The sequence below is a fragment of the Harmonia axyridis genome, chromosome 3 (assembly GCF_914767665.1).
Source record: "Harmonia axyridis chromosome 3, icHarAxyr1.1, whole genome shotgun sequence".
NCBI classification, from domain to species: Eukaryota; Metazoa; Arthropoda; class Insecta; order Coleoptera; family Coccinellidae; genus Harmonia; species Harmonia axyridis.
Window position 1 is genome coordinate 53,381,691 of NC_059503.1, and position 25,054 is coordinate 53,406,744.

Below are 25,054 nucleotides of genomic sequence, written 5' to 3' on the forward strand. Positions count from 1 at the left end.
AAAATGGGTTCAACTAAGTAATTATCTACTGTAGATGTAAGCGAATTGTTAGTTGAAAGTAAGATAAATATATAAAAAAATATTGTTTTAACATCTTTATCAAATATACTAGCCCATGATTTTTTTAATACATTTACTGTGGGCTCCTCAATTTTAGATTCATTTTTATTCGAGATGCTACTTTCAATTTTTTCAATTGTCCCATTTGAATCATTTTTAATTACCTCTGTATTATCTCCTGCAATAATTTCAACTGTTTTTACAGCTGAACTAGGGGGAGTTGAAGGTTTCGAATGTTTTCCTGTCATCTCATTCTGGATAATAGGTTTTGTAATTGATAATCCATTGTAATTGATTACAGATTTTCTACACTCATTTTCTGAAAAAGTTGATATTAGTTGATTCATTATTATATTACATATTCATATTGACCATAAATAATTCTATTAAGATCTCTATACTTACTTGAACAAAATTTTTGTTTAACTCTCCATGGTAATTTGAATTCACTAGAATTGGTAAATAATATGGTATTTATTCTACGGGCCTCTTCTTCTTCTAACGCAGTTAACTCTAAGAATTGTAGATTCTGAAAAAAAATTACAATATAATAGTGGAAATCATTTTGGAAATTATAATATTTCTGTATATAGTATATCCAAAGTCACTTGAATTAGTCTATAAAAACGCTTTTGCTGTTACATCCAAAATCAAACTTATCTTATTCTACGGTGTTATAATTTGATTATTCTTTATTCTCGACCTGTAATATGCTATCAAGGAACGATATCAACGATGATGAACTGATAGTTGCATAATATTATAAGAGCACGAGAATGTTTGAGATGAATTCGGAAATGTTCTGTCTGAAGATAAGACAAACTAGGGTAGAACAGGTGCATGACCTTGAGTTCCTTGAATGACATCCAATTTTCTATGTCAAATTAGCAGCTACGTTGCCGAATTGAATTTTATTTCTTAGTTATTGTAAGGCGACATTTATACCCCTCAGTGGAAGCAGAAGGCTAAATGATAATGATGTACAGGGTGATTCACCGCGATGGCCTATTGTTTATGGAAAACTAATAATAATTTTGTGCTGAAAATTCAAACAATTTCCTTTTATACCGGAACCAGATTACTACTGACTTATTTCAAACGGCACACCCAGTATATTATTGCATTATCAGATAGCTCAGTTGATGATAATTTCAGCAATATGGCAATACTTGAGTATAAGCTCAACGGTTCATAAGTAAATTTTACGTAGATATAAAAAGAGAGGGGTCTCAAGCAAATCCTATACTTAAAGAGTTTTCGAGGAAAAACTTGAACTAAAGAAAACTGCAATTTCTCATTGAATGGAGTAGTCTATTACTTCCAGAAAACATGAAAAGAAACTAAAAAGTCGAAATTTCATGAATTGTTATAAATTTTTCGTTAAGATGGTTGAAAATCCATAAAAAGAGAGGGGTCTCAAGCAAATCCTATACCTAAAGAGTTTTCGAGGAAAAACTTGAACTAAAGAAAACTACAATTTCTCATTGAATGGAGTAGTCTATGACTTCCAGAAAACATGAAAAGAAACTGAAATGTCGAAATTTCGTGAATTGTAATAAATTTTTCGTTAAGATCCATAAACCAATAAAATTTTCAATTACGAATAATTAATGACATTTCATGAAATGTCAAATTTAGTTATCCAAATTTCGATTTTAGTTTTCTGGAAGTCATAGAATACTCCACTCAGAAGTTGTAGTATTTCCTCAGTTCAAGTTTTTCCTTGATAAATTTTAAATTTCTCGTATTCAGAATCAAAATCAATATTCAAAGATATAATAATATAATGTTTATATATAATCTAATATTAAAACTGTTCATCCAATAAAATCAATTAAATCGGGACATTCCTGTTTCCAAGACGATTAGCTAAATACCGGAGTTTATTTGAGAGTATTGATAGCAATATTTTCATAAATTCCGAAAAAATTTCTGAAAACTTTGACAACCCCTGTATAATTGAAATATTCAGGCTTCCTCCAAGTGACTTTGGATATACCATACCAGTATTTATTATAGGATATAAAAACAAAAGTAAAGTATTTTAAAAATTTAGAACACTATGAAACTAACTACATAAAATATAATTGATATTTGAAAATATTCGAATAAATGAAAATAACCCTAAGCTAGTATTAAAAAAATTACCTCCATATTCAAACAATTTTCTATTTAAATATGAAACTTTCCACTAGAAATATCACTTCAACAACTGTTTATCAAGTAACTCTTCGCTAAACTGAGGTTACTTACAATTTGTCAATCCGGCATGGTTGACGAACATAGAATATTTTTCTTCTTCTTAACTATGTACAGGTCGAGCCATATATCTAATATTAGGGGCCAGTTGCACCATTTACCTAAACATTGATTAAAATTTAAACATTGATTAATTTCTGATTTCTCTTGAGAAATCATAGAGTAATCAACGTTTAAATTTTTAATTAATGTTTAGGCAAATGGTGCACCTGGCCCTTAGTCTATTGGGTAAAATATAGAAGTGCGCGTGCGCCGCATATTTTTTTGTTCATTCAGTCAATTTTACGTAGATATAAAAAGAGAGGGGTCTCAAGCAAATTATATACTTAAGGAGTTTACGAGGACAAACTTCAACTAAGGAAAACTGCAATTTCTCATTGAATGGAGTAGTCTATGACTTCCAGAAAACATGAAAAGAAACTAAAAAGTCGAAATTTCATGAAATGTAATAAAGTTTTCGTTATGATGGTTGCAAATCCATAAACCAATAGAAAAAAACTAACTACATAAAATATAATTGATATTTGAAAATATTCGAATAAATGAAAATAACCCTAAGCTAGTATTAAAAAAATTACCTCCGTATTCAAACAATTTTCTATTTAAACATGAAACTTTCCAGTAGAAATATCACTTCAACAACTGTTTATCAAGTAACTCTTGGAAGAATGTTCGCTAAACTGAGGTTACTTACAATTTGTCAACCCGGCATGGTTGACGAACATAGAATATTTTTCTTCTTCTTAACTATGTACAGATCGAGCCATATGCCTTATATTAGGGGCCAGTTGCACCATTTGCCTAAACATTGATTAATTTCTGATTTCTCTTGAGAAATCATAGAGTAATCAACGTTGAAATTTTTAATTAATGTTTAGGCAAATGGTGCAACTGGCCCTTAGTCTATTAGGTAGAATATAGAAGTGCGCGTGCGCCGCATATTAAATTTCAATAATGATATATATAATAATAATAATAATAATAATTTTCAAACAGATAGTTTCTAAACTGTGCTCGAAATAAAAAATTCCAATCCCACAAAATTATCTGTATTTCGTTTCTTCATTTCCAGCTTAATTTTATTGTAATCTATGGTCCACAGTTCGCATTGAAAAAGTGTCCAGCGGACAGGATAAATAGAAGGCGCTAGTGTAGCTAGAGGGTATATTTGTATTTTGTGGTTTCTGTAATCTGCATTCCGTGGTTTCATTTTTAGCGTGGTTATATTCATAGATAAATACAAATGTACCCCTTATATATGGTTATAATTGATTCTGATAGATGTGGCAAGCTGAAAAATAAATATTAAATTCTGTTGATAATTATAACATAGGTAATGAGAAAACCATTTTCTGTTGATATTTCGACATTTCGATCTTTAGCGGAATATAACAATTATGTTAAATTATTATATTTACTTTAATATTATTTTTGTGCCTCCCGACCACAGTACAAATTTCCGAAATTATTTTTTGTTCCCGATAATAGGGACATTCGATCTGCCAACCCAAGAAAGCGAACATACTTTTGTTGGATAGCACATATGCCTACTTATGCGTTTCGTCTCTGGCACACACACCGTACTCATCAGTGTGACTTTGGTATAATTGTGTGTGCCGTGTCACATACGCTTGGGGAATTTATTATTATCGGGAGTCGCCGGGACTCGAACCCGGCACCTTGTCGGATCTCGGTGAGTGAGTCTACCTCTTAACGTCTAGGCTACCGAATGCTGTGTTTATTGTTGCTATGTGGAGCTTTATGAGAAGCCAACACACTTTCATCCTTTTTGAAGTTTCCTATGAAATTTACCTTAGAACATAGAATATACTCTAAGAAATTAACCTTCTAGCTATTCAGAGAATAGTTTTCTATTCAGTGAGTAGTTGATATTTATGAATATTCGTTACTATTCATTGATGATGATTAGATAGTTGAGTAATTAATTATTTGTGAAGTTACGAATGAAAGTTTGAATGATCACTTTTCAGGAATAATTGAAAAAAGATATTGAAATTGGAGATCACATATGTTGAAATTGATAGATACAATTGAATTGTAATAATTCATTTCATAGTAGAAACTGGTATTCATCCAAAGAAACAAGAATAGAATTGGGATTTTATAAATAAAAAAATATAAAAATTGAATATAAGACTCTAACATATGAATTTAGCAATAAATAGTTCTAATAATAACAATATAAGATTCTACATTCGAAATTTAATGCCGTCTTTTTAATCGATTGCACAGTTTATTCATTTGAAACCTTGCTTTCATATTTCATATGCATTGTCATTTCTAGACATTACTCTATTTCATTGGTCAATTATTGTTTGATTCTGAATTGCGAAACGACGAATTATTCTATTCTTTTAAATTCGAGGTCTAAAAATGTAAACACATCAACTGTGACTAGCATCACCCCCTAACAAAACTAAATCAGAAAACAAAGATTTTTGAAAATTCCATATAATTGAACACGAAGTGTATTCTTGAAGGATTTAATGTTCTCAGAGTCCGCTCAGTCATTCTTTTTATACCTGCAGAACTGTAATGGGTCTATGTAGATTGTATTGTTCTAACGAAGGTTTTACTACGTCCATTTAAGCATCTATTGTATTTTGTACGTTGTCATGTAATAAAAATAATTCCTGCATTTACCAAACGACAATTTGATTATAAAAATATGCCAAGTTTTGATTTTCAAGTGAATTAGAGGACCAATAGAAAAAAGAAATTTTATAGTAATCAGAGACGAGAATTCTCCAGAAAAATTGTTCTGACCCAGGAAAAGGAATAATAGGTTATAAAACGGAAATTAATGAGTGTTTTGTTTTGGGTCATTATAGATATAGGTTAATTCAGAGTTCATGACTGGTATATTTGTGATTTTTGTGAAACATAAAAAAATTACATGATTCGAGTGCATGAGGTACGATCTTCCAAAATATCCTCATTTATCTAGGTTACAGAAGTAGGAGAACGTAGTGCCGCTGAACACAGGGGAAAATTATAAAGTTTGGTCAAGTTTTTTTTTATTACATTGAGCGAAATTCACCTGATTTCAAAAGCAAAGAAAAAGGAATAAAGAGTCCAAAGTCCTGAAATAGCTAATACTGTTTATGGTTTATTGGAATTTTCACGAAGACGATCTTTTTTCCTTCTGAGATCGTAGTTCTTGCAAAAATTCAATTTAAGTTTTAGGAAAAGAAATTCCTTCAAAATAAAACAAACAAAATTTTACATTTATACAAAGTCCGTTTATTAAAATATAATATTCATTTTTTATATACATATATATATATATATATATATATATATATATATATATATATATATATATATATAACATTGTATAGTCAATTTATCATATTCTCCCGAAATACAATACATGGCATTACTCATGAAACAACAGAAAAATATTACAATGTTCAGCATCCTTGAATCTAATCTGTACAAATTAACAACTATATCAATGAATTTTTACACTTCACACCGTATCACTCCTTCGATAAAATAATAAATAAGGAACTCTATCTCCTTGACGTTTAAGAACATCTTCTTCCGTAACTCTGTTTATTTTAGAGTCATCAAACCTCAACCATGTATTATACCCCGAATGGAAAGTATCTGCTATATAATGCCCATAGCTGGCCTCCTTTCCTACATGGTATACTACAGATATTAATTTATATTGTCTCTCCGCTGAAGTATTCGTCCTTCCAGATAATATTTTAGAATCAATCTGCAGATTGATGGGAAATTTTATAGTCTTCATTATTTTAGTGCAGCCATTCATTCTGTATTCGAAGCATTTCAAATGTAATACTAAAACTACAGGCAACTTCTCTATCATCACTTGCTGCCATGCTTCAACCGTTTCTTTCGTTTTCGATGATGTCAGACCCTCTATGTTATTTGCTTTCTTAATATTTACTGGCAATGTTAGGAATGGTTCAATATTTTCTGAAGTTTCGTCTCCGGTTTTATGGATTCTTGAACAGAGAAGTACTCCGAATATATCACTAATCGGTGTCTTGTCCATTTGTATTTCTCTTGTTACATTCCCTTCGTTCTTAGGACCCACAACTTTCCAATCATCCACATCTATTTTCACTTCTTTTTTAGCTGCTTGAATATTTTCGTCATGGCTAAGCAATTTCATTATTTCCATCATTTCATCATTGAGTCCATTCAACAGAAGGCTCAAGAATTCTTCGGCGTCTTCTTGTCGGCCTTCAACAAGGAAAGAATCGCTACGTGTTCCGTTTAGCAACGTATAAAACGATGAAGCCTCAAACGAATTGCCATTGTCTATATTGACGAAAGTTTGCTTCTTGTTCTTCTTTTTTGAACGTGACTTGCGTCTTACATTGGGCAGATTATCGAAGTTATTCATAAATTTACACCTGGAATAGTTGAATAATTAAAATACATATATAAAATTGTTATTCAATCAAAGTTGCAAATTATATTAATTTATACTTACATATTTTCACTCATTGTTATTGATTTCAGTGCATTATTGTGAGTGAAGTTCTCTGATAGCCGTTTGAGAAGGTTACAAAGTGGTGGGCAAGCAAGTAAGGCTTGTAATATTGAGTTTATATAACAAAAGTTACTTTTGTTTCGTAAACCCCTGGGTTTAAAACTGGTTTGGGTCCCATCAATTTTATAGTTCTTGAGAAATCCTGAAAATTAAAAAATATTACTAACCATGATAGAAACTTGAATTTTCACTGATATTTGTAGGTGAAAACCAAAGCATTCCACTTTTCATCAAGTAAAATGGGTTCAACTAAGTAATTATCTACTGTAGATGTAAGCGAATTGTTAGTTGAAAGTAAGATAAATATATAAAAAAATATTGTTTTAACATCTTTATCAAATATACTAGCCCATGATTTTTTTAATACATTTGCTGTGGGCTCCTCAATTTTAGATTCATTTTTATTCGAGATGCTACTTTCAATTTTTTCAATTGTCCCATTTGAATCATTTTTAATTACCTCTGTATTATCTCCTGCAATAATTTCAACTGTTTTTACAGCTGAACTAGGGGGAGTTGAAGGTTTCGAATGTTTTCCTGTCATCTCATTCTGGATAATAGGTTTTGTAATTGATAATCCATTGTAATTGATTACAGATTTTCTACACTCATTTTCTGAAAAAGTTGATATTAGTTGATTCATTATTATATTACATATTCATATTGACCATAAATAATTCTATTAAGATCTCTATACTTACTTGAACAAAATTTTTGTTTAACTCTCCATGGTAATTTGAATTCACTAGAATTGGTAAATAATATGGTATTTATTCTACGGGCCTCTTCTTCTTCTAACGCAGTTAACTCTAAGAATTGTAGATTCTGAAAAAAAATTACAATATAATAGTGGAAATCATTTTGGAAATTATAATATTTCTGTATATAGTATATCCAAAGTCACTTGAATTAGTCTATAAAAACGCTTTTGCTGTTACATCCAAAATCAAACTTATCTTATTCTACGGTGTTATAATTTGATTATTCTTTATTCTCGACCTGTAATATGCTATCAAGGAACGATATCAACGATGATGAACTGATAGTTGCATAATATTATAAGAGCACGAAAATGTTTGAGATGAATTCGGAAATGTTCTGTCTGAAGATAAGACAAACTAGGGTAGAACAGGTGCATGACCTTGAGTTCCTTGAATGACATCCAATTTTCTATGTCAAATTAGCAGCTACGTTGCCGAATTGAATTTTATTTCTTAGTTATTGTAAGGCGACATTTATACCCCTCAGTGGAAGCAGAAGGCTAAATGATAATGATGTACAGGGTGATTCACCGCGATGGCCTATTGTTTATGGAAAACTAATAATAATTTTGTGCTGAAAATTCAAACAATTTCCTTTTATACCGGAACCAGATTACTACTGACTTATTTCAAACGGCACACCCAGTATATTATTGCATTATCAGATAGCTCAGTTGATGATAATTTCAGCAATATGGCAATACTTGAGTATAAGCTCAACGGTTCATAAGTAAATTTTACGTAGATATAAAAAGAGAGGGGTCTCAAGCAAATCCTATACTTAAAGAGTTTTCGAGGAAAAACTTGAACTAAAGAAAACTGCAATTTCTCATTGAATGGAGTAGTCTATTACTTCCAGAAAACATGAAAAGAAACTAAAAAGTCGAAATTTCATGAATTGTTATAAATTTTTCGTTAAGATGGTTGAAAATCCATAAAAAGAGAGGGGTCTCAACCAAATCCTATACTTGAAGAGTTTTCAAGGAAAAACTTGAACTAAAGAAAACTACAATTTCTCATTGAATGGAGTAGTCTATGACTTCCAGAAAACATGAAAAGAAACTGAAATGTCGAAATTTCATGAATTGTAATAAATTTTTCGTTAAGATCCATAAACCAATAAAATTTTCAATTACGAATAATTAATGACATTTCATGAAATGTCAAATTTAGTTATCCAAATTTCGATTTTAGTTTTCTGGAAGTCATAGACTACTCCACTCAGAAGTTGTAGTATTTCCTCAGTTCAAGTTTTTCCTTGATAAATTTTAAATTTCTCGTATTCAGAATCAAAATAAATATTCAAAGATATAATAATATAATGTTTATATATAATCTAATATTGAAACTGTTCATCCAATAAAATCAATTAAATCGGGACATTCCTGTTTCCAAGACGATTAGCTAAATACCGGAGTTTATTTGAGAGTATTGATAGCAATATTTTCATAAATTCCGAAAAAATTTCTGAAAACTTTGACAACCCCTGTATAATTGAAATATTCAGGCTTCCTCCAAGTGACTTTGGATATACCATACCAGTATTTATTATAGGATATAAAAACAAAAGTAAAGTATTTTAAAAATTTAGAACACTATGAAACTAACTACATAAAATATAATTGATATTTGAAAATATTCGAATAAATGAAAATAACCCTAAGCTAGTATTAAAAAAATTACCTCCATATTCAAACAATTTTCTATTTAAATATGAAACTTTCCACTAGAAATATCATTTCAACAACTGTTTATCCAGTAACTCTTGGAAGAATGTTCGCTTAACTGAGGTTACTTACAATTTGTCAATCCGGCATGGTTGACGAACATAGAATATTTTTCTTCTTCTTAACTATGTACAGGTCGAGCCATATATCTAATATTAGGGGCCAGTTGCACCATTTACCTAAACATTGATTAAAATTTAAACATTGATTAATTTCTGATTTCTCTTGAGAAATCATAGAGTAATCAACGTTTAAATTTTTAATTAATGTTTAGGCAAATGGTGCACCTGGCCCTTAGTCTATTGGGTAAAATATAGAAGTGCGCGTGCGCCGCATATTTTTTTGTTCATTCAGTCAATTTTACGTAGATATAAAAAGAGAGGGGTCTCAAGCAAATTGTATACTTAAGGAGTTTACGAGGACAAACTTCAACTAAGGAAAACTGCAATTTCTCATTGAATGGAGTAGTCTATGACTTCCAGAAAACATGAAAAGAAACTAAAAAGTCGAAATTTCATGAATTGTAATAAATTTTTCGTTATGATGGTTGCAAATCCATAAACCAATAAAAAAAAACTAACTACATAAAATATAATTGATATTTGAAAATATTCGAATAAATGAAAATAACCCTAAGCTAGTATTAAAAAAATTACCTCCATATTCAAACAATTTTCTATTTAAACATGAAACTTTCCACTAGAAATATCACTTCAACAACTGTTTATCAAGTAACTCTTGGAAGAATGTTCGCTAAACTGAGGTTACTTACAATTTGTCAACCCGGCATGGTTGACGAACATAGAATATTTTTCTTCTTCTTAACTATGTACAGATCGAGCCATATGCCTTATATTAGGGGCCAGTTGCACCATTTGCCTAAACATTGATTAATTTCTGATTTCTCTTGAGAAATCATAGAGTAATCAACGTTGAAATTTTTAATTAATGTTTAGGCAAATGGTGCAACTGGCCCTTAGTCTATTAGGTAGAATATAGAAGTGCGCGTGCGCCGCATATTAAATTTCAATAATGATATATATAATAATAATAATGATAATAATTTTCAAACAGATAGTTTCTAAACTGTGCTCGAAATAAAAAATTCCAATCCCACAAAATTATCTGTATTTCGTTTCTTCATTTCCAGCTTAATCTAATTGTAATCTATGGTCCACAGTTCGCATTGAAAAAGTGTCCAGCGGACAGGATAAATAGAAGGCGCTAGTGTAGCTAGAGGGTATATTTGTATTTTGTGGTTTCTGTAATCTGCATTCCGTGGTTTCATTTTTAGCGTGGTTATATTCATAGATAAATACAAATGTACCCCTTATATATGGTTATAATTGATTCTGATAGATGTGGCAAGCTGAAAAATAAATATTAAATTCTGTTGATAATTATAACATAGGTAATGAGAAAACCATTTTCTGTTGATATTTCGACATTTCGATCTTTAGCGGAATATAACAATTATGTTAAATTATTATATTTACTTTAATATTATTTTTGTGCCTCCCGACCAAAGTACAAATTTCCGAAATTATTTTTTGTTCCCGATAATAGGGACATTCGATCTGCCAACCCAAGAAAGCGAACATACTTTTGTTGGATAGCACATATGCCTACTTATGCGTTTCGTCTCTGGCACACACACCGGACTCATCAGTGTGACTTTGGTATAATTGTGTGTGCCGTGTCACATACGCTTGGGGAATTTATTATTATCGGGAGTCGCCGGGATGCGAACCCGGCACCTTGTCGGATCTCGGTGAGTGAGTCTACCTCTTAACGTCTAGGCTACCGAATGCTGTGTTTATTGTTGCTATGTGGAGCTTTATGAGAAGCCGCCACACTTTCATCCTTTTTGAAGTTTTCTATGAAATTTACCTTAGAACATAGAATATACTCTAAGAAATTAACCTTCTAGCTATTCAGAGAATAGTTTTCTATTCAGTGAGTAGTTGATATTTATGAATATTCGCTACTATTCATTGATGATGATTAGATAGTTGAGTAATTAATTATTTGTGAAGTTACGAATGAAAGTTTGAATGATCACTTTTCAGGAATAATTGAAAAAAGATATTGAAATTGGAGATCACATATGTTGAAATTGATAGATACAATTGAATTGTAATAATTCATTTCATAGTAGAAACTGGTATTCATCCAAAGAAACAAGAATAGAATTGGGATTTTATAAATAAAAAAACATAAAAATTGAATATAAGATTCTAACATATGAATTTAGCAATAAAGAGTTCTAATAATAACAATATAAGATTCTACATTCGAAATTTAATGCCGTCTTTTTAATCGACTGCACAGTTTATTAATTTGAAACCTTGCTTTCATATTTCATATGCATTGTCATTTCTAGACATTACTCTATTTCATTGGTCAATTATTGTTTGATTCTGAATTGCGAAACGACGAATTATTCTATTCTTTTAAATCTGAGTTCTAAAAATGTAAACACATCAACTGTGACTAGCATCACCCCCTAACAAAACTAAATCAGAAAACAAAGATTTTTGAAAATTCCATATAATTGAACACGAAGTGTATTCTTGAAGGATTTAATGTTCTCAGAGTCCGCTTAGTCATTCTTTTTATACCTGCAGAACTGTAATGGGTCTATGTAGATTGTATTGTTCTAACGAAGGTTTTACTACGTCCATTTAAGCATCTATTGTATTTTGTACGTTGTCATGTAATAAAAATAATTCCTGCATTTACCAAACGACAATTTGATTATAAAAATATGACAAGTTTTGATTTTCAAGTGAATTAGAGGACCAATAGAAAAAAGAAATTTTATAGTAATCAGAGACGAGAATTCTCCAGAAAAATTGTTCTGACCCAGGAAAAGGAATAACAGGTTATAAAACGGAAATTAATGAGTGTTTTGTTTTGGGTCATTATAGATATAGGTTAATTCAGAGTTCATGACTGGTATATTTGTGATTTTTGTGAAACATAAAAAAATTACATGATTCGAGTGCATGAGGTACGATCTTCCAAAATATCCTCATTTATCTAGGTTACAGAAGTAGGAGAACGTAGCGCCGCTGAACACAGGGGAAAATTATAAAGTTTGGTCAAGTTTTTTTTTATTACATTGAGCGAAATTCACCTGATTTCAAGAGCAAAGAAAAAGGAATAAAGAGTCCAAAGTCCTGAAATAGCTAATACTGTTTATGGTTTATTGGAATTTTCACGAAGACGATCTTTTTTCCTTCTGAGATCGTAGTTCTTGCAAAAATTCAATTTAAGTTTTAGGAAAAGAAATTCCTTCAAAATAAAACGAACAGAATTTTACATTTATACAAAGTCCGTTTATTAAAATATAATATTTATTTTTTATTATATTATATATATTATTATTATATATATATATATATATATATATATATAACATTGTATAGTCAATTTATCATATTCTCCCGAAATACAATACATGGCATTACTCATGAAACAACAGAAAAATATTACAATGTTCAGCATCCTTGAATCTAATCTGTACAAATTAACAACTATATCAATGAATTTTTACACTTCACACCGTATCACTCCTTCGATAAAATAATAAATAAGGAACTCTATCTCCTTGACGTTTAAGAACATCTTCTTCCGTAACTCTGTTTATTTTAGAGTCATCAAACCTCAACCATGTATTATACCCCGAATGGAAAGTATCTGCTATATAATGCCCATAGCTGGCCTCCTTTCCTACATGGTATACTACAGATATTAATTTATATTGTCTCTCCGCTGAAGTATTCATCCTTCCAGATAATATTTTAGAATCAATCTGCAGATTGATGGGAAATTTTATAGTCTTCATTATTTTAGTGCAGCCATTCATTCTGTATTCGAAGCATTTCAAATGTAATACTAAAACTACAGGCAACTTCTCTATCATCACTTGCTGCCATGCTTCAACCGTTTCTTTCGTTTTCGATGATGTCAGACCCTCTAGTTTGTTCTTGGTTGTAAGGCCTTCTAATGCTTCAGCTATGTTATTTGCTTTCTTAATATTTACTGGCAATGTTAGGAATGGTTCAATATTTTCTGAAGTTTCGTCTCCGGTTTTATGGATTCTTGAACAGAGAAGTCCTCCGAATATATCACTAATTGGTGTCTTGTCCATTTGTATTTCTCTTGTTACATTCCCTTCGTTCTTAGGACCCACAACTTTCCAATCATCCACATCTATTTTCACTTCTTTTTTAGCTGCTTGAATATTTTCGTCATGGCTAAGCAATTTCATTATTTCCATCATTTCATCATTGAGTCCATTCAACAGAAGGCTCAAGAATTCTTCGGCGTCTTCTTGTCGGCCTTCAACAAGGAAAGAATCGCTACGTGTTCCGTTTAGCAACGTATAAAACGATGAAGCCTCAAACGAATTGCCATTGTCTATATTGACGAAAGTTTGCTTCTTGTTCTTCTTTTTTGAACGTGACTTGCGTCTTACATTGGGCAGATTATCGAAGTTATTCATAAATTTACACCTGGAATAGTTGAATAATTAAAATACATATATAAAATTGTTATTCAATCAAAGTTGCAAATTATATTAATTTATACTTACATATTTTCACTCATTGTTATTGATTTCAGTGCATTATTGTGAGTGAAGTTCTCTGATAGCCGTTTGAGAAGGTTACAAAGTGGTGGGCAAGCTAGTAAGGCTTGTAATATTGAGTTTATATAACAAAAGTTACTTTTGTTTCGTAAACCCCTGGGTTTAAAACTGGTTTGGGTCCCATCAATTTTATAGTTCTTGAGAAATCCTGAAAATTAAAAAATATTACTAACCATGATAGAAACTTGAATTTTCACTGATATTTGTCACCTAACCTAACCTAACCTAACCTAACCTAACCTAACCTAACCTAACCATGATAGAAACTTGAATTTTCACTGATATTTGTAGGTGAAAACCAAAGCATTCCACTTTTCATCAAGTAAAATGGGTTCAACTAAGTAATTATCTACTGTAGATGTAAGCGAATTGTTAGTTGAAAGTAAGATAAATATATAAAAAAAGATATGGTTTTGAACTCACCTCCTAACATATGAGTGGCTGAATCTATTTTTTGACTACTTTTGTATGTTTTAAAGATGTTACATGTGAATCATTTATTTTATTGTCTATTTTCTCATTCGATATTGTTTTAACATCTTCATCAAATAGACTAGCCCATGATTTTTTTAATACATTTACTGTGGGCTCCTCAATTTTAGATTCATTTTTATTCGAGATGCTACTTTCAATTTTTTCAATTGTCCCATTTGAATCATTTTTAATTATCTCTGTATTATCTCCTGCAATAATTTCAACTGTTTTTACAGCTGAACTAGGGGGAGTTGAAGGTTTCGAATGTTTTCCTGTCATCTCATTCTGGATAATAGGTTTTGTAATTGATAATCCATTGTAATTGATTACAGATTTTCTACACTCATTTTCTGAAAAAGTTGATATTAGTTGATTCATTATTATATTACATATTCATATTGACCATAAATAATTCTATTAAGATCTCTATACTTACTTGAACAAAATTTTTGTTTAACTCTCCATGGTAATTTGAATTCACTAGAATTGGTAAATAATATGGTATTTATTCTACGGGCCTCTTCTTCTTCTAACGCAGTTAACTCTAAGAATTGTAGATTCTGAAAAAAAATTACAATATAATAGTGGAAATCATTTTGGAAATTATAATATTTCTGTATATAGTATATCCAAAGTCACTTGAATTAGTCTATAAAAACGCTTTTGCTGTTACATCCAAAATCAAACTTATCTTATTCTACGGTGTTATAATTTGATTATTCTTTATTCTCGACCTGTAATATGCTATCAAGGAACGATATCAACGATGATGAACTGATCGTTGCATAATATTATAAGAGCACGAAAATGTTTGAGATGAATTCGGAAATGTTCTGTCTGAAGATAAAACAAACTAGGGTAGAACAGGTGCATGACCTTGAGATCCTTGAATGACATCCAATTTTCTATGTCAAATTAGCAGCTACGTTGCCGAATTGAATTTTATTTCTTCGTTATTGTAAGGCGACATTTATACCCCTCAGTGGAAGCAGAAGGCTAAATGATAATGATGTACAGGGTGATTCACCGCGATGGCCTATTGTTTATGGAAAACTAATAATAATTTTGTGCTGAAAATTCAAACAATTTCCTTTTATACCGGAACCAGATTACTACTGACTTATTTCAAACGGCACACCCAGTATATTATTGCATTATCAGATAGCTCAGTTGATGATAATTTCAGCAATATGGCAATACTTGAGTATAAGCTCAACGGTTCATAAGTAAATTTTACGTAGATATAAAAAGAGAGGGGTCTCAAGCAAATCCTATACTTAAAGAGTTTTCGAGGAAAAACTTGAACTAAAGAAAACTGCAATTTCTCATTGAATGGAGTAGTCTATTACTTCCAGAAAACATGAAAAGAAACTAAAAAGTCGAAATTTCATGAATTGTTATAAATTTTTCGTTAAGATGGTTGAAAATCCATAAAAAGAGAGGGGTCTCAAGCAAATCCTATACTTAAAGAGTTTTCGAGGAAAAACTTGAACTAAAGAAAACTACAACTTCTCATTGAATGGAGTAGTCTATGACTTCCAGAAAACATGAAAAGAAACTGAAATGTCGAAATTTCATGAATTGTAATAAATTTTTCGTTAAGATCCATAAACCAATAAAATTTTCAATTACGAATAATTAATGACATTTCATGAAATGTCAAATTTAGTTATCCAAATTTCGATTTTAGTTTTCTGGAAGTCATAGACTACTCCACTCAGAAGTTGTAGTATTTCCTCAGTTCAAGTTTTTCCTTGATAAATTTTAAATTTCTCGTATTCAGAATCAAAATAAATATTCAAAGATATAATGATATAATGTTTATATATAATCTAATATTAAAACTGTTCATCCAATAAAATCAATTAAATCGGGACATTCCTGTTTCCAAGACGATTAGCTAAATACCGGAGTTTATTTGAGAGTATTGATAGCAATATTTTCATAAATTCCGAAAAAATTTCTGAGAACTTTGACAACCCCTGTATAATTGAAATATTCAGGCTTCCTCCAAGTGACTTTGGATATACCATACCAGTATTTATTATAGGATATAAAAACAAAAGTAAAGTATTTTAAAAATTTAGAACACTATGAAACTAACTACATAAAATATAATTGATATTTGAAAATATTCGAATAAATGAAAATAACCCTAAGCTAGTATTAAAAAAATTACCTCCATATTCAAACAATTTTCTATTTAAATATGAAACTTTCCACTAGAAATATCACTTCAACAACTGTTTATCAAGTAACTCTTCGCTAAACTGAGGTTACTTACAATTTGTCAATCCGGCATGGTTGACGAACATAGAATATTTTTCTTCTTCTTAACTATGTACAGGTCGAGCCATATATCTAATATTAGGGGCCAGTTGCACCATTTACCTAAACATTGATTAAAATTTAAACATTGATTAATTTCTGATTTCTCTTGAGAAATCATAGAGTAATCAACGTTTAAATTTTTAATTAATGTTTAGGCAAATGGTGCACCTGGCCCTTAGTCTATTGGGTAAAATATAGAAGTGCGCGTGCGCCGCATATTTTTTTGTTCATTCAGTCAATTTTACGTAGATATAAAAAGAGAGGGGTCTCAAGCAAATTATATACTTAAGGAGTTTACGAGGACAAACTTCAACTAAGGAAAACTGCAATTTCTCATTGAATGGAGTAGTCTATGACTTCCAGAAAACATGAAAAGAAACTAAAAAGTCGAAATTTCATGAATTGTAATAAATTTTTCGTTATGATGGTTGCAAATCCATAAACCAATAAAAAAAAACTAACTACATAAAATATAATTGATATTTGAAAATATTCGAATAAATGAAAATAACCCTAAGCTAGTATTAAAAAAATTACCTCCATATTCAAACAATTTTCTATTTAAACATGAAACTTTCCACTAGAAATATCACTTCAACAACTGTTTATCAAGTAACTCTTGGAAGAATGTTCGCTAAACTGAGGTTACTTACAATTTGTCAACCCGGCATGGTTGACGAACATAGAATATTTTTCTTCTTTTTAACTATGTACAGATCGAGCCATATGCCTTATATTAGGGGCCAGTTGCACCATTTGCCTAAACATTGATTAATTTCTGATTTCTCTTGAGAAATCATAGAGTAATCAACGTTGAAATTTTTAATTAATGTTTAGGCAAATGGTGCAACTGGCCCTTAGTCTATTAGGTAGAATATAGAAGTGCGCGTGCGCCGCATATTAAATTTCAATAATGATATATATAATAATAATAATAATAATAATTTTCAAACAGATAGTTTCTAAACTGTGCTCGAAATAAAAAATTCCAATCCCACAAAATTATCTGTATTTCGTTTCTTCATTTCCAGCTTAATTTTATTGTAATCTATGGTCCACAGTTCGCATTGAAAAAGAGTCCAGCGGACAGGATAAATAGAAGGCGCAAGTGTAGCTAGAGGGTATATTTGTATTTTGTGGTTTCTGTAATCTGCATTCCGTGGTTTCATTTTTAGCGTGGTTATATTCATAGATAAATACAAATGTACCCCTTATATATGGTTATAATTGATTCTGATAGATGTGGCAAGCTGAAAAATAAATATTAAATTCTGTTGATAACATAGGTAATGAGAAAACCATTTTCTGTTGATATTTCGACATTTCGATCTTTAGCGGAATATAACAATTATGTTAAATTATTATATTTACTTTAATATTATTTTTGTGCCTCCCGACCAAAGTACAAATTTCCGAAATTATTTTTTGTTCCCGATAATAGGGACATTCGATCTGCCAACCCAAGAAAGCGAACATACTTTTGTTGGATAGCACATATGCCTACTTATGCGTTTCGTCTCTGGCACACACACCGGACTCATCAGTGTGACTTTGGTATAATTGTGTGTGCCGTGTCACATACGCTTGGGGAATTTATTATTATCGGGTGTCGCCGGGATGCGAACCCGGCACCTTGTCGGATCTCGGTGAGTGAGTCTACCTCTTAACGTCTAGGCTACTGAATGCTGTGTTTATTGTTGCTATGTGGAGCTTTATGAGAAGCCGCCACACTTTCATCCTTTTTGAAGTTTTCTATGAAATTTACCTTAGAACATAGAATATACTCTAAGAAATTAACCTTCTAGCTATTCAGAGAATAGTTTTCTATTCAGTGAGTAGTTGATATTTATGAATATTCGTTACTATTCATTGATGATGATTAGATAGTTGAGTAATTAATTATTTGTGAAGTTACGAATGAAAGTTTGAATGATCACTTTTCAGGAATAATTGAAAAAAGATATTGAAATTGGAGATCACATATGTTGAAATTGATAGATACAATTGAATTGTAATAATTCATTTCATAGTAGAAACTGGTATTCATCCAAAGAAACAAGAATAGAATTGGGATTTTATAAATAAAAAAATATAAATATTGAATATAAGATTCTAACATATGAATTTAGCAATAAAGAGTTCTAATAATAACAATATAAGATTCTACATTCGAAATTTAATGCCGTCTTTTTAATCGACTGCACAGTTTATTCATTTGAAACCTTGCTTTCTTATTTCATATGCATTGTCATTTCTAGACATTACTCTATTTCATTGGTCAATTATTGTTTGATTCTGAATTGCGAAACGACGAATTATTCTATTCTTTTAAATCTGAGTTCTAAAAATGTAAACACATCAACTGTGACTAGCATCACCCCCTAACAAAACTAAATCAGAAAACAAAGATTTTTGAAAATTCCATATAATTGAACACGAAGTGTATTCTTGAAGGATTTAATGTTCTCAGAGTCCGCTTAGTCATTCTTTTTATACCTGCAGAACTGTAATGGGTCTATGTAGATTGTATTGTTCTAACGAAGGTTTTACTACGTCCATTTAAGCATCTATTGTATTTTGTACGTTGTCATGTAATAAAAATAATTCCTGCATTTACCAAACGACAATTTGATTATAAAAATATGACTAGTTTTGATTTTCAAGTGAATTAGAGGACCAATAGAAAAAAGAAATTTTATAGTAATCAGAGACGAGAATTCTCCAGAAAAATTGTTCTGACCCAGGAAAAGGAATAACAGGTTATAAAACGGAAATTAATGAGTGTTTTGTTTTGGGTCATTATAGATATAGGTTAATTCAGAGTTCATGACTGGTATATTTGTGATTTTTGTGAAACATAAAAAAATTACATGATTCGAGTGCATGAGGTACGATCTTCCAAAATATCCTCATTTATCTAGGTTACAGAAGTAGGAGAACGTAGCGCCGCTGAACACAGGGGAAAATTATAAAGTTTGGTCAAGTTTTTTTTTATTACATTGAGCGAAATTCACCTGATTTCAAGAGCAAAGAAAAAGGAATAAAGAGTCCAAAGTCCTGAAATAGCTAATACTGTTTATGGTTTATTGGAATTTTCTCGAAGACGATCTTTTTTCCTTCTGAGATCGTAGTTCTTGCAAAAATTCAATTTAAGTTTTAGGAAAAGAAATTTCTTCAAAATAAAACAAACAAAATTTTACATTTATACAAAGTCCGTTTATTAAAATATAATATTTATTTTTTATATACATATATATATATATATATATATATATATATATAACATTGTATAGTCAATTTATCATATTCTCCCGAAATACAATACATGGCATTACTCATGAAACAACAGAAAAATATTACAATGTTCAGCATCCTTGAATCTAATCTGTACAAATTAACAACTATATCAATGAATTTTTACACTTCACACCGTATCACTCCTTCGATAAAATAATAAATAAGGAACTCTATCTCCTTGACGTTTAAGAACATCTTCTTCCGTAACTCTGTTTATTTTAGAGTCATCAAACCTCAACCATGTATTATACCCCGAATGGAAAGTATCTGCTATATAATGCCCATAGCTGGCCTCCTTTCCTACATGGTATACTACAGATATTAATTTATATTGTCTCTCCGCTGAAGTATTCGTCCTTCCAGATAATATTTTAGAATCAATCTGCAGATTGATGGGAAATTTTATAGTCTTCATTATTTTAGTGCAGCCATTCATTCTGTATTCGAAGCATTTCAAATGTAATACTAAAACTACAGGCAACTTCTCTATCATCACTTGCTGCCATGCTTCAACCGTTTCTTTCGTTTTCGATGATGTCAGACCCTCTAGTTTGTTCTTGGTTGTAAGGCCTTCTAATGCTTCAGCTATGTTATTTGCTTTCTTAATATTTACTGGCAATGTTAGGAATGGTTCAATATTTTCTGAAGTTTCGTCTCCGGTTTTATGGATTCTTGAACAGAGAAGTCCTCCGAATATATCACTAATCGGTGTCTTGTCCATTTGTATTTCTCTTGTTACATTCCCTTCGTTCTTAGGACCCACAACTTTCCAATCATCCACATCTATTTTCACTTCTTTTTTAGCTGCTTGAATATTTTCGTCATGGCTAAGCAATTTCATTATTTCCATCATTTCATCATTGAGTCCATTCAACAGAAGGCTCAAGAATTCTTCGGCGTCTTCTTGTCGGCCTTCAACAAGGAAAGAATCGCTACGTGTTCCGTTTAGCAACGTATAAAACGATGAAGCCTCAAACGAATTGCCATTGTCTATATTGACGAAAGTTTGCTTCTTGTTCTTCTTTTTTGAACGTGACTTGCGTCTTACATTGGGCAGATTATCGAAATTATTCATAAATTCACACCTGGAATAGTTGAATAATTAAAATACATATATAAAATTGTTATTCAATCAAAGTTGCAAATTATATTAATTTATACTTACATATTTTCACTCATTGTTATTGATTTCAGTGCATTATTGTGAGTGAAGTTCTCTGATAGCCGTTTGAGAAGGTTACAAAGTGGTGGGCAAGCAAGTGAGGCTTGTAATATTGAGTTTATATAACAAAAGTTACTTTTGTTCCGTAAACCCCTGGGTTTAAAACTGGTTTGGGTCCCATCAATTTTATAGTTCTTGAGAAATCCTGAAAATTAAAAAATATTACTAACCATGATAGAAACTTGAATTTTCACTGATACAGTAGACGCGCGGTAGTGTGAACATGCGATTTTATGAACAACCCAGTAGTGTGAACTTAAAAATATTTATATTGATATTCTGCAGTGTGAACAATAGGACTCTCGATAGTGTAAATCATAAGAAATTCAGTGGAGAAATTTCAGTTCAGACTTATTAGTCGAGCGAAATGGTGCGAAATAAGAAGTTCTTGTCTCTGTACGAGAAATCAAAGGTTTTGGAGGAGTTTTCTAATGGAATGAGTGTCACTGCTCTTTCAAAAAAATATAAAGTAGCAAAATCTACTATATGAGCTATAAAAAATAGAAAGAATAAAATTCTGAAAATCGTAAATGAACTTCAGATACCCGAAAAATTAAAAAAATGTACACTCAAAAAATCAGAGAATCCTGGAATGGAGAAATTACTCTACAAGTGGTTTCTTAAACAGAGAGAGCGAAATTTACCAATAACGAGTGATATGCTGAAACAAATGGCTTTAGAGTTGCATAAAAAATTAACAATTGGCTCCAAAAGCTTCAACGCGAGCGATGGATGGTTGCAATAATTTAAGTGGCGTTATGGTGCAAGAATACTCAAAATTTCTGGTGAGAAGTTATCTTCACAGCCAGATCTGGTTGAACTGTTCACAAACGAGTTGAAAGAAACAATCAAGGAGTTAGATCTCTCTGATCACCAAATTTATAATGCCGATGAGACGGGCTTATATTGGAAACTGCTGCCTGATAAAACTTACGTCGCTCTTCATGAAAAAACTGCACCTGGTTTAAAAATATCGAAGCAAAGAGTCACATTTCTGGGATGTGTTAATGCATCAGGCTTCCATAAGTTGAACCCACTTTTAATTGGAAAGGCAAAATCCCCCAGATGCTTTAAAATTTTGATAACCCAATTGTGTATAAGAACACTAAAAATGCCTGGATGACTCAAGAAATTTTCAGAAATTGGTTCTTCAAGCAGTTTGTCCCCGAGGTAAGCTAAAACTTTCTATTGAATTTCATAACTGCTAATACTGTATGTACTTATGCAGGTCACGTCCTATTTAAGAAGTGAAAATCTCCCTGTGAAAGCTGTCTTGCTTTTAGATAATGCTCCATCTCATCCACCAGCCGAAGAATTGAAAAGTTCGAACGGAAATATCTTTGTTATTTATATGCCTCCAAATATAACCCCACTTATTCAACCAATGGACCAAAACGTGTTACGTCTTACTAAACTATTTTATAGGAAGAGCGTATTGAGTTCAATGATTACTAAACGTGGAACAGTTGCAGATGCACTCAAAAGCTTGACTCTCAAAGACGCTGTCATACATTTACACATGGCAACAATTGAATCCGTCAGTAATTCAAAAATGTTGGCATAATATTTTGGGAAGAACAAGAGATGAGTAGACTTCAAGAAATTTGGAACAACGAAGTAACAAATAATGCTTTAAATGACACCATTAAATTACTGGAAACTATTGAACCAGTGGAATATAGTGCCCAAGATGTGGAAGAATGGAATGAAGATGCAATTCAGGAGAATATTGATTTCGATATCAATGAAAATGCCGATTCAGAAAGTGAATGTGAAGATCTTGATATTGTGGAAAACATTATTTCCCATTCTAAAGTTCTAGATGCACTGAACACTGTATCTAAATGGGCAAATCAAAATTATGTTGGCATAAGTAAAATTGTAAGCCTGAAGAAATTAGAAGAAGAAGCACTTGCTTTGAAACTATCCCAAAGAAAAAAACAAACTAAAATAACTTCCTTTTTCAAATAAAATATCTATATGTTCATCATTTTCTATAATCAGTCATACCTATGTATGGGCATGTTTGTATTAAATTTTGAATAAAATAACAAAACAAAAATTCTTTTTCTTCAAATATCGTTATTAATTAAGTCGACTCGACAGTGTGAACAATTCGATATTGTGAACACGTCATTTTTTTTTCGAGTTCACACTATCGCGCGTCTACTGTATTTGTAGGTGAAAACCAAAGCATTCCACTTTTCATCAAGTAAAATGGGTTCAACTAAGTAATTATCTACTGTAGATGTGAGCAAATTGTTAGTTGAAAGTAAGATAAATATATAAAAAAAGATATGGTTTTGAACTCACCTCCTAACATATGAGTGGCTGAATCTATTTTTTTGACTACTTTTGTATGTTTTAAAGATGTTACATGTGAATCATTTATTTTATTGTCTATTTTCTCATTCGATATTGTTTTAACATCTTTATCAAATAGACTAGCCCATGATTTTTTTAATACATTTACTGTGGGCTCCTCAATTTTAGATTCATTTTTATTCGAGATGCTACTTTCAATTTTTTCAATTGTCCCATTTGAATCATTTTTAATTATCTCTGTATTATCTCCTGCAATAATTTCAACTGTTTTTACAGCTGAACTAGGGGGAGTTGAAGGTTTCGAATGTTTTCCTGTCATCTCATTCTGGATAATAGGTTTTGTAATTGATAATCCATTGTAATTGATTACAGATTTTCTACACTCATTTTCTGAAAAAGTTGATATTAGTTGATTCATTATTATATTACATATTCATATTGACCATAAATAATTCTATTAAGATCTCTATACTTACTTGAACAAAATTTTTGTTTAACTCTCCATGGTAATTTGAATTCACTAGAATTGGTAAATAATATGGTATTTATTCTACGGGCCTCTTCTTCTTCTAACGCAGTTAACTCTAAGAATTGTAGATTCTGAAAAAAAATTACAATATAATAGTGGAAATCATTTTGGAAATTATAATATTTCTGTATATAGTATATCCAAAGTCACTTGAATTAGTCTATAAAAACGCTTTTGCTGTTACATCCAAAATCAAACTTATCTTATTCTACGGTGTTATAATTTGATTATTCTTTATTCTCGACCTGTAATATGCTATCAAGGAACGATATCAACGATGATGAACTGATCGTTGCATAATATTATAAGAGCACGAAAATGTTTGAGATGAATTCGGAAATGTTCTGTCTGAAGATAAGACAAACTAGGGTAGAACAGGTGCATGACCTTGAGATCCTTGAATGACATCCAATTTTCTATGTCAAATTAGCAGCTACGTTGCCGAATTGAATTTTATTTCTTCGTTATTGTAAGGCGACATTTATACCCCTCAGTGGAAGCAGAAGGCTAAATGATAATGATGTACAGGGTGATTCACCGCGATGGCCTATTGTTTATGGAAAACTAATAATAATTTTGTGCTGAAAATTCAAACAATTTCCTTTTATACCGGAACCAGATTACTACTGACTTATTTCAAACGGCACACCCAGTATATTATTGCATTATCAGATAGCTCAGTTGATGATAATTTCAGCAATATGGCAATACTTGAGTATAAGCTCAACGGTTCATAAGTAAATTTTACGTAGATATAAAAAGAGAGGGGTCTCAAGCAAATCCTATACTTAAAGAGTTTTCGAGGAAAAACTTGAACTAAAGAAAACTGCAATTTCTCATTGAATGGAGTAGTCTATTACTTC

General features: G+C 31.0%; 1 protein-coding gene across 1 annotated transcript; it reads left to right on the top strand.

Moving 5' to 3' along the window:
• The first annotated feature begins 22,198 nt into the window (after positions 1 to 22,198).
• Positions 22,199 to 22,965, top strand: LOC123676263 (jerky protein homolog-like). Its single transcript, XM_045612053.1, has 2 exons — positions 22,199 to 22,507; positions 22,566 to 22,965. The coding sequence occupies exons 1-2, from the start codon at positions 22,457 to 22,459 to the stop codon at positions 22,899 to 22,901; spliced, it is 387 nt and encodes a 128-aa protein (XP_045468009.1). The 5' UTR covers positions 22,199 to 22,456; the 3' UTR covers positions 22,902 to 22,965.
• The last annotated feature ends 2,089 nt before the right edge of the window (positions 22,966 to 25,054 follow it).